At 37.2% G+C, this 15,351-nt stretch overlaps 4 protein-coding genes across 12 annotated transcripts in view; 2 read left to right on the forward strand and 2 right to left on the reverse strand.

The window, feature by feature from the left end:
• Positions 1-6,793, reverse strand: part of LOC126848452 (hepatocyte nuclear factor 4-gamma) — a 39,575-nt gene extending 32,782 nt beyond the window's left edge. Inside the window, exons 1-3 of one of the 3 annotated variants that reach the window (XM_050589379.1) lie at positions 6,645-6,793; positions 6,504-6,565; positions 2,247-2,389 (exon numbers count right to left, since the gene is read on the reverse strand). In XM_050589379.1, the coding sequence (XP_050445336.1) occupies positions 2,247-2,343 (97 nt within the window). In that variant the 5' untranslated portion in view covers positions 2,344-2,389; positions 6,504-6,565; positions 6,645-6,793. Of the gene's footprint in view, positions 1-2,246; positions 2,390-4,000; positions 4,456-6,503; positions 6,566-6,644 lie in introns of those variants that run through there. The other 2 variants (XM_050589380.1, XM_050589381.1) reach the window with 2 other exon arrangements.
• On the forward strand, positions 1,331-11,463 carry LOC126848446 (E3 ubiquitin-protein ligase ZNF598). 6 transcript variants are annotated; one of them, XM_050589368.1, is made up of 3 exons: positions 1,331-1,348; positions 7,605-8,188; positions 8,302-11,463. In XM_050589368.1, the coding sequence occupies exons 2-3, from the start codon at positions 7,775-7,777 to the stop codon at positions 10,666-10,668; spliced, it is 2,781 nt and encodes a 926-aa protein (XP_050445325.1). In that variant the 5' UTR covers positions 1,331-1,348; positions 7,605-7,774; the 3' UTR covers positions 10,669-11,463. The 6 variants fall into 6 exon arrangements, with proteins under 6 accessions (XP_050445325.1, XP_050445324.1, XP_050445322.1 ...); XM_050589367.1 differs by lacking the exon at positions 1,331-1,348 and adding an exon at positions 5,384-5,773; XM_050589365.1 differs by lacking the exon at positions 1,331-1,348 and adding an exon at positions 6,923-7,058.
• Positions 11,464-11,665: 202 nt separating this feature from the next.
• Positions 11,666-13,388, reverse strand: LOC126848470 (ADP-ribosylation factor 2). 2 transcript variants are annotated; one of them, XM_050589418.1, is made up of 2 exons: positions 13,158-13,388; positions 11,666-13,044 (listed from the first exon to the last, which is right to left on the reverse strand). In XM_050589418.1, the coding sequence occupies exon 2, from the start codon at positions 12,972-12,974 to the stop codon at positions 12,432-12,434; it is 543 nt and encodes a 180-aa protein (XP_050445375.1). In that variant the 5' UTR covers positions 12,975-13,044; positions 13,158-13,388; the 3' UTR covers positions 11,666-12,431. The 2 variants fall into 2 exon arrangements, with proteins under 2 accessions (XP_050445375.1, XP_050445374.1); XM_050589417.1 differs by having other exon boundaries at positions 11,666-13,024; positions 13,158-13,385.
• LOC126848467 (26S proteasome non-ATPase regulatory subunit 9) lies at positions 13,316-14,991 on the forward strand. Its single transcript, XM_050589413.1, has 5 exons — positions 13,316-13,450; positions 13,821-14,002; positions 14,145-14,244; positions 14,312-14,499; positions 14,658-14,991. The coding sequence occupies exons 1-5, from the start codon at positions 13,405-13,407 to the stop codon at positions 14,883-14,885; spliced, it is 744 nt and encodes a 247-aa protein (XP_050445370.1). The 5' UTR covers positions 13,316-13,404; the 3' UTR covers positions 14,886-14,991.
• Positions 14,992-15,351: the final 360 nt, after the last annotated feature.

Genomic DNA, 15,351 nt, shown 5'->3' on the forward strand with positions numbered 1-15,351 from the left:
TTTGATGAAGACGTTCTCGATGAATTACCGTTAATCAAATAAAATGAACGACTCGGTAATAATAAAAGAATTGTTTCACAAGTACAATTTGAATAAAATAAAATTTTATTTTATTTTGTTCAAAACTAAAATTAATTTTCAAAATAATTCTATTATGAAATTCACATATAAAAAACCGTAAAATTTAACAGAAAATATATTGTAATCTCTCTTTTCCTCTATTTTAAATACAAATAATAATTTTATGAAAAATTATAAGATTTTTTGTATACTATCTCGTTTTATGAACAATATTTGCGCGCAGATAATTGATATTGTTTGTATTAATCATGAAAATATAATTCAAAAAACTTGTAAAATGAGTGATTTCACATACATAAATTCATTCCTCTTTATATGAAAATAATCTCGCTCATTATAAAAATAACACTTAATTACGACTTTAACTTAACGACTTAATAACAACTTTGGTTTTTATTTTATACTCTGTCTATTGACGAGTGAATAAACATTCGCTTTGAATTTACTTTGCCGGGATATAAAATGCAACGTCAAAAAGAGTTATGTTTCATATTGCCATTTTGTAAAATATGTGATCGCACATCTAATCTAGAAATCTGTCTTCGAAAGAAAGAGGAAAGGCCGTTATTTCGGAATAGAAAAATTATCAGCGAATTATATCCCATTATCATTTTGTTCATCAATGATTAGTAAAGCTTGATTTTTTCCTAAAATGATCGCGATGCAGCCTTTGCGATCGATTGACAAATCAATCGCCATTTTAGAACGCATCAATCCTCGACGGTGAATTCTGAATTTTCATTCATCAGATTCAACCTTAATCTCTCTCGCGCTAAGAATACCTCAATGGAAAAGTGAAAAGATTTTTGTTTAATGTATCGGCGATTCGCACGCGTCGTAATCGATTAACAGACTGGTTGCCATTTTGGTACTGCGTAGCCGGAGGGTCCCTGGGTTATCTGCGACCGCGACGCAACCTCCTTATCTTAAGCGCAGCTTGTTCATTCCACACGAATTTTTACCCGTGGAATGTTGGATAGAATGCGCGTGTCTACGGCCGATTGCGTAACAGGCGCGTGCTTCTCCGTCTTTCCCGATTTTTAAGCGCGCGCACGTCGCGCCGACGTCTTTCCCCCAATCGTCCTTCGCAATGAGCTATTTACGGCGACGTAACGAGACGATGCATAGAAAGTTTGCCAAATTGCTATCGCAAAACGCGCGCGGAATATTCATTTCGAAGCTGAGCGAAAGAGCTTGTATTTTGGGCGCGTATCCAGTGCAAAACGCAGATGAGAACGCGCTTTCCGTCTCAGGATTAAAACACGAGGTATACATATTAAAAACTCGTAAACAAATAGCTATCATAACGAAAAAGCTTATGACACGTATATATATATATATATTTAACTTCAAAGTAAAGTTTTTCACATGTACTGTATAAATGACATAGCAGAGAGACGACAGATAAATAAAACATGACATTCATTAACATTTCTAATTCAAATGTCAAATATCGAGAGAAAACGATATTTCGCTTTAATCTACATAAATCGGTCGTCGAATAAAATAAGATTATGCTCGTCGCTTTATCAAGGTGTCTACTCATTTCCTGTAAAAAATTTCCTTGATATTCCTGATATTTTTGTTCAAAATTCTAGGTAAAGAAAATATTTACAACATTTTTTTAATACAATTTCCTAAAAAGTTTTTTTATTGTATACGTTTTATAAAGCTTTTCATCGCAAAGGAAAAACACAAAGCTACTTAAGTTTCAAAAGTTAGATTTACAAATATGAAAATAAAATTGTACTGAAAATTAGTTAGATTTACAAATATAAAAATAAAATTATAGTGAAAATAAAATTGAATAGCTTTCGTTAAAATAAAATTTTTTAATTTGCATAACATTTTTATTTTTTATCACTAAAAATTAATATAAAAAACGTGTATTGCATATTTAATATTTAGTTAAGACATTGAATATATAAACAGAAATAGATATATACATATTTATAATATACTTTAAATACATAATTCACAACAGGATTTATTGGCGGATTATTTACTGCTTATAGTATAAAAACAAAATTATCAAAGAGAGAATTAAAAAAAAAAAAAAAAATTCTTTGAGTCCCAACAAAATTCCATGAAAATTCCCTGATTTCCATGTTTTTCCAGAGAGACCTTAATTATATATACTGCAAAATATTCATGAAAGTACTCACCGCCATTCGGTGAGGAATAGGGCGCCGGGTATCCACCTCTGACGATCACGCTGTCCTTAGCGGTCACCGCTAGTTCTTGAATGTCGTGGCCCTCCATGTCAAGGTCGGGACCGCTCCCGCCGCTTGCCTCGTTGCACCATCAACTGTGAAGCGATAAAAATTGATCGGTCATATCGATATCGACAACGAATTGAAAATCGTATTCCTATTTCCTATAACTGCTCGCGCGAAGGCAAGCGTCTGCCTTTGAATGCGGTTGTCAAAAAAAAAAAAGCGAGAGAAAAGGGAGGAAAACAACACGATGATCATACTCCTCGGGCCTCGCAATCCTCATCCTCGACCGCCGGTTATTTTGAAAATATCACGACGCGACGACTTTACGCTATCTGTGCTTGGTCGTCATTTAATCTTCGCTTTCGGCGAGATTAGTAAATGGCATCACGAGCAGGAGGGATGAGAAGCAGCAAATCGAAACGTGATTTAATGTCTCTTATACGTTGTTCGCGTTCATTAAGATCGAGTCGCACGTATATCAGATTGATTTTGATTCCAAATTTAAAGTAGAATGTAAAGTGATAAGATTCTTAAATTTAGACAATAATTTTTGTAACCGATTATACGCGTTGTGGATACGATGCTTTTCTCTCTCTCTCTCGCTCTTTTCTCGTGACGAGTATAGCAACTGAGAGGGTGCGATCTAAACAAGTTAAATTTAAAAGATTCGAAATAGCCGGGTTATAAATAGAGACGAACTTGCGATTCATCTAAGAAAGTTTTGTAATGCTTCCTAACAAAATATGTAACATCTGACTATTTTGAGATTAGATGCGATGCAACGTAACAATCAATTTTATGTAAAAATATTCCAAATCAAAAAATATTTTAAGAAGCAATACATATTATCTTAGCTTAACTATTAGTATTACAATGCATCCTCACACGTGTATAATTTAATCTTTTTTTTTTCTTTCTCTTTTGTGTGCATGTATTTTCTAACGAAATAAATGGCTCTTGATGATAATTAATTTTTCTTATCAGTTAATTTACAAATTGAAAATAATCTTCAGTTTATTTTAGTAATATATTATTAAACTTCTGAGTGATATAAAAAAAAAATAATTTATTTTAATATATTTTACAAAAAAAATTCTTGTGCTTTAGAGTTTCTAATGTCATAATTACTGTGAGAAACTAGAAATCTTAATAGCATAATTTTAGATATTGTTTTTTGCTTAGCATTTATACATAATACATCTAGTTAAGACTCGTCACAGCCCTGATTCTTGTCGTTTCAAATTCTTAATATTATAAAAAGTATTATGACGCCTGTGCGGAGGCGTATTCACAAAGAACAGAAATCAACTCGTTATTTCAAAAATCATCAAGTACACAACGAACAATCGCGCATTTTCATTGTCGTAATTCGGGTCATGTAAAGAAGATTAAATACAATCATATGTGTGGTATGAATAATGTTTGTCACCAGGACCGACTTTAGAAACTTGACAACCGAGACGAATGCGTTCACCATAACAAAAGGCGGATTGCAGTTGACAGTTTTTAGCGAACTGAATATTTCAAAACGGATTATGAGTACTACTAATTTTATGCTGCAACAATCCGAGAATTTATTTAATTTTTTTCACCGTGTACAATTTTTCTTTCAACAAATAATTCATTCACGCAAAATCTAACGAAAAAAAGTCTCGCCAAGTTTGCTTTAAAATTTCTTGCTAAAAGAACAGGGTACTTACAGAACACCCTGTATACGCGCCTTCGTTATCGCATGAACGCGACGTCGTCGACGGCGCGACCGGTCCGTCGCTCTCGACGTCTCCACGTCGTCGTCGACGAAAACGAGCGGGCGCGAAACAGGCCTAACCTGATTGACTGCCGATCGGCGGCGATCGCGACGCCCCTACGTTGGTGGCACGCGCACCCTGTCAATGACAGCGCCCGGCGCGAATAAAACACCTGTTTAAGTTTCGGAGATGCTTATGCGCATGCGCGTTCGCCATGCCGACGAATTAACCGAACGGAGAGACGATCCTCTTTCGCTTTTTTATTTGCTTCCGTTGTCGCGCGTTTTTCGTTCCTCTTGCCCACTTTCAATTCCGGTTTTCCGCGCGCCGCGCCGAAAACACTCGCGCATGCGCTCTTCTCCGCGATGCGACGGCGAACGCTCAAAGTCCGCCTCGATGGAAAGCGTTCGCTCTACTGCGAGCTGCGACCGATACCGCGTCGCGCGCTCGTCGCGTTGCGCGCGCCGCGCAGCATTTTTTCCGATGTATATACACACGTGCGCGATGGCGACGTTCAACGGGGACATGGTGCGAGATCGTTTCCGCCGATCGAAATTCCTCGAGGCGATAATCGCGTCTCTTCCGCAGCTTCGAACGGTTCGAAATTGTACATCGATACATCGTTTTTTGAAATACGCGCGATAATCTATCAGCAGCGCGTTAATATCATTCACGAGTAATCTCGAATAAAGGATAAGGATATTAGAATAAATATGTATGATTTTAATAATCGAATATTTTTTCTCTTATTTACTTCATCCATCGTGTTATGTATATTATCCTTTACTTATGATGATGGGATCGCATTTCTTGTTCAAATCGCAGTGCTTGTATTGTTTAATATATTATGTGCTATCGTGATAAATATTATCAGTTTCTTGACGTAGACAAATTTGTGAATTAAACACGAAATTGCTACATTGGTGGTCACAAAATATATTTAGAAAAGTGAAGGTTCTTTCTCTTTCTCTCTCTTTGTATAAGGAGATATTTCCTTATCACAGAGTTAAGATGGATTGGCTGTATTATCAGATATATTGCCCAAGATCCTTCGATGAAATATACACATGTCCAACGTAAAGATATGAATTTAATCAAAGCCGTTGTAGCAATAAAAAAAAACGACTAACAAATAACATTCAAAAATTGCTATAAAAAAATAGGAATATTTTTGGAATATTTTTAAAAATTTTTTTAGTAAAAGTATAGATAAAAGGTTCTACTAAAAGTATAAGATAAAGTTATATTAAATGAAGATGTTTTGTACGATTCCAAAATAATTACATTAATGGAAAAACAAATTCACGTACACAGGATTACATGATACTAGTTAATTTATAATTTTACTTCTTTAGTACAAAAAATTGGCAAAAGACTAACAATATAAGATAAAATAAAAAGTAAAAAAAAAACCTAGTTAATTCGTCTACTTATGTAGCATACTTATCAAAAAATGGTAGTTTTAAAAGTGATTCAACGATCCACGTTATCAGTCACACATTATAAACACGTCACTAGTGCAGAATTAATGAGTTAAGTTGCCATAGGTGCACGCTCACCTCGTTACGTCACAGTCACTCTTCTCCATGTCGTACCTGTCGAAGCACGTGTCACAGTGACACGACACTCCCGATTAATAGCTCCGCGGTCAGCGCGGTTCGCGACGAGCAAAAACCAAAAGAGGACTGCCTTGAATTATTAAATAATTGTTTATGCATTTTCTCGGTTCGTATTATTATAAAGAACTCGATGTGTATGTGTGTGCGTGTGTGTGTGTGTGTGCATGTGCATCGCCTTCGACGGAATTGCATACGTCATCCCGCTCATTACGTATGTAAAGTTGCGGTGATTATAATCGCCGCAAGGATATCAATCCACCACCCGTGAATGTGCAAAAGTAGTTCGAATCGTTACATAATTTCTCTCTCCCCATTACAATAATTGAATACCAACAGAGTGGAAGTAGCAACATTCTTCGATTTTTCGCGCGACTCGCAACTGGTCCTTTGCTAATCCTCGTTACTAGTCAATTATAGTTTTGTATCGATAAACAATCATTAAAAACAATTCAATTTTTAATGATTAGTAATATACATATCATATAAAACAAGTTTTTAACATTCGATCGATTAAATATATATCGCTTTACATAACATAAATCTTCAATAAAACAAAAAATGATATTAAAACAAAATTTATTTAAGTTAAAGAAGAGTGAGTTGTTTTTCTTTTTAATTATTAAATATAAATTCGGAAATTTTTTGTGTGATGGGGTACCTTTTTATGTTCAAAAACGATCGCGTCCAAAGAATCTCTAGTTAAAGAAAGCCCAATTTTACAACATCTTGTACAACACAAACAAGAAGAGAAACTCACGAGTTTATCAGGGTTAGCTCTAATCGATATGATACCGGATATGAAATGATTATAATATAACCAATCATATTATTTATACCATGACAGATGGCGCCTGCTGTCTCATTAAACTGCGATAGCTCTCACGATAACGTCATGTGCCTGCAAAGAAAAAAAAATATTTTTATCGTTGTTCAAAAATTTGTTGGACAAAATTTGCTTAATCTTCGGAAACTTTCACCTCATCTTCCAACCTCCGTCATTCAAAAAATTTGCGTAATCTCGAGATACGCGATCGTCGATAAAAAGCAGGATCGACCAATGTCCTAATCCTCGAGAGCGCAATTTCCACGTCAGAGCATTCCACGTTGGATCCCGGCCTGTCATTTGTTTTTCTCTTTTTTTCCCGTATAGGGTCCACGGTTATGAAGTGCGATAAGAAAACATTCCGAGGACATATGTAAAACGTACTTTCGGCGACCGCAACTGTATCACCGATCGGTACGAACTGCCATCGCTGCCGCGTGACGCGACCGAAAATACGAATGCGTGCGCGTACGGAGGTGACATACGCACGTTTCCGGGCTCGCGCCGCGCGAGTAATAATCTCTGTTTCCGAGCTGGTGACTGTCGTCGACGCGCGGAGAGAAGTGACGTATGTACCGCAGGCAGGTGGAAGGTGGACGAAGGTAGAATCGGTCGACACTTTCTCGACGAAATCTCGACCATCGGTCTCCTTTCAGTCTCTCTCCCTTTCCTCTCTTCTTCGTTTGTATTCACGCACGAGATTTCCTTTCGCGCGATCAAAAAACACGCTCGAATCGTGATCTTCGTGAGATTCCGATAACCTTCCTTATCCGCTACCAAGAATTTCTGCCATCTGCTGAAACTGCTGCCAATTTCGCGCCCGACGAGCGACCGTTATCTATTTTCGGAGAATCGTGTCCGGTCGCGCGCCGACGAATCTCGGAAGGAATCTCACGCCACTTTTCCGCACGATCGGATATTTTCGAGGATTGCATCGCGTGACGTCGATCACGGCTGATCACGGATGATTACCGCGTCTAAACGTGCGAACAATTTGCGGTTGCGTTAAATTATCTCTCTTCTCTCTCTCTCTCTCTCTCTCTCTCTCTCTCTCTCTCTCTCTCTCTCTCTCTCTGTTTCTCGCCTTACGTCTTACGTTATGTTTTGTTTTTAGGAACCAGTGTACTGCAAGGAAATCTTGTCATCGACTAACACTTGAACAAAGAACATTTGGCATAAAAAAGCTTTTATTTACTGACAGTAGGTGGAAATTTGAACAGAGTGGGATATTTCCTAGTGAGAGTAAACAAAAATATTTGGAGGATCTTAATTCCTGTGGCCAGGATGTCTGGAAATAATGATAGTTTTAATAATAATACCTGTGTGGTGTGCTATAAGAATGTTGATATCTATAGCATTGGCATGTGCGAACACCCTGTATGTTACGAGTGTAGCACTAGGATGAGAGTGCTGTGTCGCCAAAATGAATGTCCTATTTGCCGGCAGGATCTGCCAAAGGTTGTGTTTACGCAAGAGATCAAACCCTTCCATAGTTTAACTATGACAAACCTGCTAGACACTCAATATGACATCTACTTCACTAGTCTTGATATCCAAGAAAAATTCACAGAATTGTTAGTTAATACTTGTTCGATATGTAAGGAGAAACCAGTATTTAGCACTTTTAATAGTTTAAAAGATCATATGCGACAACGACACGAGCTGCATTATTGTGATCTGTGTGTAGAGAATTTAAAGGTAGGATGCATATATATAATGTTTTTAATTATTAAATAACTGAATAAATACCAATTTAAGTGTGTCTGTATCAATATATACATCATATTTACAACTCTTTTGTCTTTGAATAGATATTTTCACATGAAAGGCGTTGTTATACAAGGTCGAATCTAGCCACGCATCGGAGAAAAGGTGACATTGATGATAAGAGCCATAAAGGTCATCCGCTTTGCGAATTCTGCGATCAACGATACATGGACAACGATGAGCTATACCGACATTTGAGACGCGACCACTTATACTGTCATTTCTGCGATGCGGATGGTTTGCATCAGTATTACAGCTCGTACGACTATCTCAGAGATCATTTTCGGCAAGAGCATTATCTGTGTGAAGAGGGAGTATGCGCGGAGGAGAAATTTACGAGTGTTTTTCGAACCGATATAGATCTGAAGGCGCACAAGGCCAGCGTTCACGGCAAGCAATTGAGTAAAGCCGCCGCTAAACAAGCGAGAACATTGGAACTGGAGTTTACTTTAGCGCCACGCGGTGAAAATCGAATGAATAGAAGGGGCATGGTGGGCGCGTCTACGTCAAAAAGCACGAGGGATTACAATGGTAGAGATTATAATTCAAGGGATTACCAACAAACCTCAATACCAAGCGGATCCAATTCGTTTGCGTCCAACAACGAACCTATCTTCACAAAACAACCTTCTGTGGATGTACAGAGTACCGACGAGTTTCCCACGTTAGGTGGTAATGCCGCCACTCCTGTTCCCACTTTGACTCAGACCAAGAGTAGAGGAAACGTGACTATTCGCAGCACTGTGAGGAATCAACCACTCGCTGTAACAGACGAAAACTTTCCTGCGTTAGGCCTAGACTCGACCGGTCCTGGTATCTCGAAAACAGTAAACTTCAGCGTTTCCAGCAGCAGTAATGCCTCAGGATCTAGTGGCATAGCACAGTGTCAGAAAGCTTCCACATCCTCGAATGTTTCTATTCAGGTGAACCACGAGCCCAACGGCACTGTTACTACTAGAGTGTCCGGACCTAACATTAGAATACGTCCCGCGCAATTGTCGATAGATTCTGATTTCCCGGCCTTGGGTAATACCGAACCGTCTACCAGTACTGCCAATTCGACTCAGTGGAAGGAAGTCCTTCAGTGGACCTGTTCGAAATCGGCACCGGCCAACGCATCGGTGAAATCCAAGAAAGTCGCGCCACCACCTTTAATACCATCGCCACCGCCCATTCAGTCCGGCGAGGATTTTCCGAGTCTAGTTTCTAAATCGTCGAAATCGAAAAAGCAATCGATAATAACGGTAGTACCATCGTGGGGACAGAATTCACAAAGTTCTAGCGCTAGCAACAATGCAAAAACGACGGATCAGACGAAGGGCAAAACAAAAAAGAAAAAAGCGAAACAAGTTTCGAGTGGTAACAGCTCGAGCGGAAATGAGTCTAATAGCTCTAAGTCGAATGTAAATATCGCAGCAAAGAAAGAAGTCGAGTTGGCGAATACTGATGACTTGGATAATCGTCACTATGTCGTATCTAAAGAGAATACGCAAACCATACGAGGCTCTAATGTCACAAGCAGCGATAATTCCAATATTACGAGCGTGCAGAAGGAGCCGGAGCATGTAAATAAGAAGGACAGAAGAAAGAACAAAAGCTACGCGGATGGAAATTCCGGCATTGCGACCGTTATAAATATGGAATCCGGAAGTGGAAGCAATGCTACCTTGAACGGAGAAAAGCAACGAAAACGCAGCGAGCTCAAAATAGACAGTCTGAATACGACTAATAATAATATCCATCGGACGGAAGATTTTCCCGCTTTGGGTAGCACGAGCAATAGTAGCAGACCGCCGGGTTTCACGAATCCGCCTCCTGGTTTCGCTTCATCGACCATGCCGCCACCCGGTTTCACCATCAAGTATAACAGCATCGATAAATTGCACGGCAGCAACGGCTTGACGTTCACAAACAGCTCCGGCGAGAGCTATTCTATTTTACCGGATAACAGTAGTAAGCACGCCGTCCAAGCTTATTACGTATCACCACCAGATTTTCAGAAACGAAATACGTGCCTAGTGGCAAAACTTAATGAGGTCCTTATCGAGCAAGATAAGATCGAAGAATTTCGTTATGTGAGCGGTCTCTTTCGCGGAGGCACCTGCGATGCCCAAGAATACTATATGCATTGTCGCGAAGTTATGGGCACCGATGCCTTCGAGAGCGTATTCCCCGAGCTTTTGGTACTATTGCCGGATATTGTGAAGCAGCAAGAGTTGTTCAAGGTGCACAAAAAGGAAGTTGGCGGTAAAACAAAGGGACTGGCGATGTGCGCAACATGCGGCCAAGTTCTCAAGAATGGCACGGACTTTAGAATGCATATGTCTAGTCATACGCTGGAGAATCACTTCCCGGCATTGGGTAATAAGAGCAATATGCCATCGGCAAAAAACGTGTGGGTACGTAAATAAGTCGATTACACTCTTTCATCAGTTGTCATCGTTTAGAGACTTGAGCGAGCCAAATGTCAGCGCTGAAAACATTGTAAATATATCGCTTTTATTATTTTTATCATCATCCCGAGATAATCTTTATTACGTATCGAGAGTTTATATCTTTATGCGAGAATATGTGCGTTATATTTATTCCAAGAGTCGATCAATTCTTATTAATGTTAAAACGATTTATGCATAGAATTAATGCTGATTAGTCGCCATAGAATTGTTGAGTAAATTGTGAGACGATTGAAATAAAAAGAAAAAAAGAATATACCAGAGGTTTTACAAACGAATGTATTAATACTTCAAGATGCAATTGGCATGATAAGAGAATAAGATTTTTTTTTTTTGTTTAATAAACTTTATATGAAAAATAAGATATACTGAATACAAAAAAGTCTGTTAAAAGTTATATGAATGATAAGATATAGGCATATATATATAAATAAAATGATGAGGCGCACTGATATTTCAACGATATTTCTGTGCTCTATACTTTAAGACTTTAAGGCATCTTGTGTACATAAAGTTCGTACAAAAAAAGAAAAAAAAATAGAAGAGGTCCTTCTATAATTTATTTGATATATTTCTCGGAATATATATAGAGATGGAATAGATTGCTGTGGTATATATACATGAAAGAATAACACCATACATATTAACAAATTGTTTGATACAGTACTTGTAGCATTATTGTACTGTTTTGTACTGTAATAAAGTTGTACATTCAGTTAACACGACAATACATAATTTTGATGAGCAAGCAAACGAGTGCTATTATAGTTTATAACCTGCTTTTTCCATCTAGTATCTTTTTTTTTTGTTATTGAATTAATGAAAGAAATTACTTAATGAAAAGAAAAGAAAACTATCCATTTTTTTAACTTTATAAAGTGAGAAAACTGGTCAATTTGCATATCCTTCCTATATTTTCAGGGTTTATTGTGACAATGACTTTCAAACTCGCTGCTTACAGTTTTTAAATGTCTATTTTTATTAAAAATGAGAGTTGCAGCTCAAAAACCATCATTAAGTTTTATTTCTTTTCACAATATTAAAATTAATCAAGTACTTATCTATAAGCCTTATAAACTAGTAATTACTTATCTCAAAAATTTACTTATCTGTGAGAACAGGATAGAGTGCAAACGACCTGTGTATATAACATCACATAATACATATTTCATTTCTAATGAATAGTATGGACGTAGATTAAAATATAGAAAATAAATTGTAATCCAATAATTTTTTCATATGCTTAATATAACATAAATAAATTTTTCGCATTTAAATCTGTTGATGAAGGCAATACTTTGTCCCTCGATGTATCAAAAATCAGAATTAGAATTGACCTAATGGTAAGTATATATGAAGGAACTTAGAATTATGTACAACCTTTATATATAATCTTATAAATGATGCAAGAATCTATATTATGTCTTAATCGCACATTTCTTTTCTGTGAAACAAGTTTTACTTTTGGAACACATTTCACATGAATTTTACTGTACCTAAGAGGTAAAAAAGTTGACGTATCGCTCTAATTTCTTTTGTTTGCATTTGCATCAATTTCTGTAAGCAATTAAAATCGCAGCGACTGTTAAACTGTACATATAATTGATACTATATTGTTATAGATGATATAATTTGATTGAAATTGAGTGACTTTTGCCCATTCTACGTCCATATTGGATGAGTAAGTTGTCCTTAAAAATATCAGTTACAGTGAGGCGCTATCACTTTTTGGCTAGCTCGTTACTCAACCAATCCAGACCCTCATACAATCCGTGTCCCTGTGTGGCACAGGTACTCTGTATGTACCAGTGACGTCCTCGCAACGAATTTAGGCCTAGTTTATCTGTGAGCTCAGCTGCGGTCATTGCATTGGGTAGATCTTGCTTATTGGCGAACACCAACAGCACCGCGTCCCGTAACTCGTCTTCCTTCAACATGTTTGCCAGTTCGCGTTCCGCTTCGCCGATACGTTCGCGATCGTTACTGTCTACTACGTAGATGAGACCCTGAGTATTTTGAAAGTAGTGCCTCCAAAGTGGTCGGATCTTGTCCTGGCCGCCCACATCCCATACGGTGAAGCAGATATTTCTGTACTCGACCGTCTCGACATTGAAGCCGATCGTGGGTATAGTGGTGACAATCTCGCCGAGTTTCAGTTTATAAAGTATGGTGGTCTTACCGGCGGCGTCCAGACCCACCATCAGTATCCGCATCTGCTTCTTGCCAAACAGCCGGGTAAGCAAGCTGCTGATTGTGAGGCCCATTTTTTCCGCGATCGGAGCGCAAGCGGAGAAAGACTGAAGTCGCGCAGAACCTTCAAAAGGAAGTCGCTTGCTACGGAACCGATGATGACAAAATCTCGCGCTAGTTCACAACTTAATTTAGCTTTATCCGCTTGTCAAAATATTTCGTCCAGCTGACGTACACAGACAGATCGTATCGCTCACCTCTCGCTCCGCCGATTTTGGCAGCAACACACCCAGCAAATCACGGCAAACAGTAAACGTCACCTCGCGATCGGAGGCGCCAAGCCGCCGGAAATAGTTGGCAAGATTCGTCACGCACGCCACGCTCGCACGCCCTAACGATCGAAGCTGTCGATCAATTCGCGACGTCGGCACTCGTGGTTTATCTTTTCCGATCGAATATTACTCTTATTTGGAGCTTATCTCGTGTCAAAATCACAGAACCACCATGCAGAGAATGACAAAGCGCGGTTCCCGTTATCGCACGATGAGAAGTTAGTCGCGTTGTCACGCACTCTCACCAACTTCGTGTGTTCGTGACGCGCGCGATTTGAATAGAAAATATATGCATGCTAATTTTTACTATCATCTTGTCATAATAAAATTAATAAATTTAATTACATTTTGTTCTTTTTTTAGTTTTTCATATTTAGTGCGATTTCAACTATATAGAAATTACAATTTCAAATATGAATAAAAATTTACTAAAAAAAAATATAAATCTGTCTCCTTTTTTTTACTGCTAATTTTTCTACCTAAGTCATTTGCTGAGAATCCTAATATCGTATGATATTGTAAAAGATTATAATTTTCGAGCCTTGTTTATATATATTATAAAATTTTTTGGGGCTCTTATTGATATAGGGCCTGAGAAACATAATTACGTACTTGTCGGTGTATTCTCGACCTATATATGTTACTCGGTCAAAACAAAGATGGTGGTTGACATGGAACTGCAAGAAGCTAAAGATGCTGTCCTTCAATTGATGAAGGATAAAGAAAATATAGAATCTAATCTGCGAGCGCTAAAGGAGATCTTAGATTCCGTATGTATTGTATATTATTTTATGCCGTATCGTATGTGCGCAAAAAAAATGACATTCTGTTACAAGAAATACCAAGGTCGTTTTGCAGCATGATTTGTCAATTTTTGAAGATTTTCTATATTTTCAATATAATATATTGTAGAATCATGTCGGTATGGACGATCCACTGGTGGACTCCGAAGGATATCCCAGGCATGATGTTGATGTTTACCAAGTGAGACACGCAAGGCACAAAATAATATGTGCGTAAATATATTTGTTTTGGAGTAATGTGTATGTATATATTTGTATCATGTTGCATTGTGACAGGTCTCAGAAATGATCATAAAGCATTGATGAAAAAAATAGAGGAAGGGTTGCACAAAATTCATGCTTTAGCAGGGGGAAATGAAACACAAGAGTCTGTATCCAATGTATCTGATATTCAGGAGTCAGAAACACTGGAGCCTTTCCTAAGAGTGAATTTAGTTTCACCTGGTTCACCAGCAGAAATTGCAGTATGTTATTGTATATTTTATATTCTTGCACATGTATATCTAACTCATGATCTTGTATTTTCAACTGAATTTATTATTACAACTTAATATATTTATTTGCTGCTAAAATTTGTACATTATTCAATATATTAAAAGTGAAAAACAATATTGATTTTCAGGGACTTCAAGTTGAAGATTTGATATTGGAATTTGGATCCATTCATTGCCGAAACTTCAAATCTTTGACAGACATTGGAAAGTTAGTGGAAAATAGCAGATACAAGATTATCAACCTAAAAATTAAACGTGGATCCAATATCATAATTCTATCATTAACTCCACGCCCCTGGGTCGGTAAAGGTCTCTTAGGTTGCAATGTGATACCTCTAGAAATAGTTGAGAGATAAAGTTATAACTAAGGTAACGTAAGCTATATGTAAAGCCACACAAACTATATTTTTATGTGTGTATCTTATTTAATAAATGCAACTTTGTAAGTTATTACTCTCCTAACATTTATGTTATTATATATTATGTCCCATATATTATTCTTCTGGGATTAAATAGATTCTAAATACTTTGTATAGTTATAGTTCAATAAGTGAAATTCAAATAAAACTATAGTTGATAATGTGGAATAATTAAAATTGGAATAATTATCTTATACACAATATATAATTTCAAGTATTTTTATAATAATTTTTGTCTTGTTATACACTTGCACCTTTTATGTATGTATGTGTGTGTTTCTTTGGTAATGGAAGAAAGATAATGTGCAAAAAATATTAAATAAATTAAGACAATAAGTTTAGTATCTTATCAGCATATCATAAAATTCATCAAGTAATATCATCATCAGATATCAATAGTGGT

This window comes from Cataglyphis hispanica, chromosome 3, assembly GCF_021464435.1.
Source record: "Cataglyphis hispanica isolate Lineage 1 chromosome 3, ULB_Chis1_1.0, whole genome shotgun sequence".
In the NCBI taxonomy this organism is placed as follows: Eukaryota; Metazoa; Arthropoda; class Insecta; order Hymenoptera; family Formicidae; genus Cataglyphis; species Cataglyphis hispanica.

Bases quoted from the DNA above. Each gene is read 5' to 3' on its own strand.
- LOC126848446 (XM_050589368.1), top strand. From the start codon at position 7,775: ATGTCTGGAAATAATGATAGTTTTAATAATAATACCTGTGTGGTGTGC. The intron at 8,189-8,301 runs GTAGGATGCATA...GTCTTTGAATAG, and splicing joins TGTGTGTAGAGAATTTAAAG to ATATTTTCACATGAAAGGCG.
- LOC126848470 (XM_050589418.1), bottom strand. From the start codon at position 12,974: ATGGGCCTCACAATCAGCAGCTTGCTTACCCGGCTGTTTGGCAAGAAG.
- LOC126848467 (XM_050589413.1), top strand. From the start codon at position 13,405: ATGCAGAGAATGACAAAGCGCGGTTCCCGTTATCGCACGATGAGAA. The intron at 14,003-14,144 runs GTATGTATTGTA...AATATATTGTAG, and splicing joins TAAAGGAGATCTTAGATTCC to AATCATGTCGGTATGGACGA. The intron at 14,500-14,657 runs GTATGTTATTGT...ATTGATTTTCAG, and splicing joins GTTCACCAGCAGAAATTGCA to GGACTTCAAGTTGAAGATTT.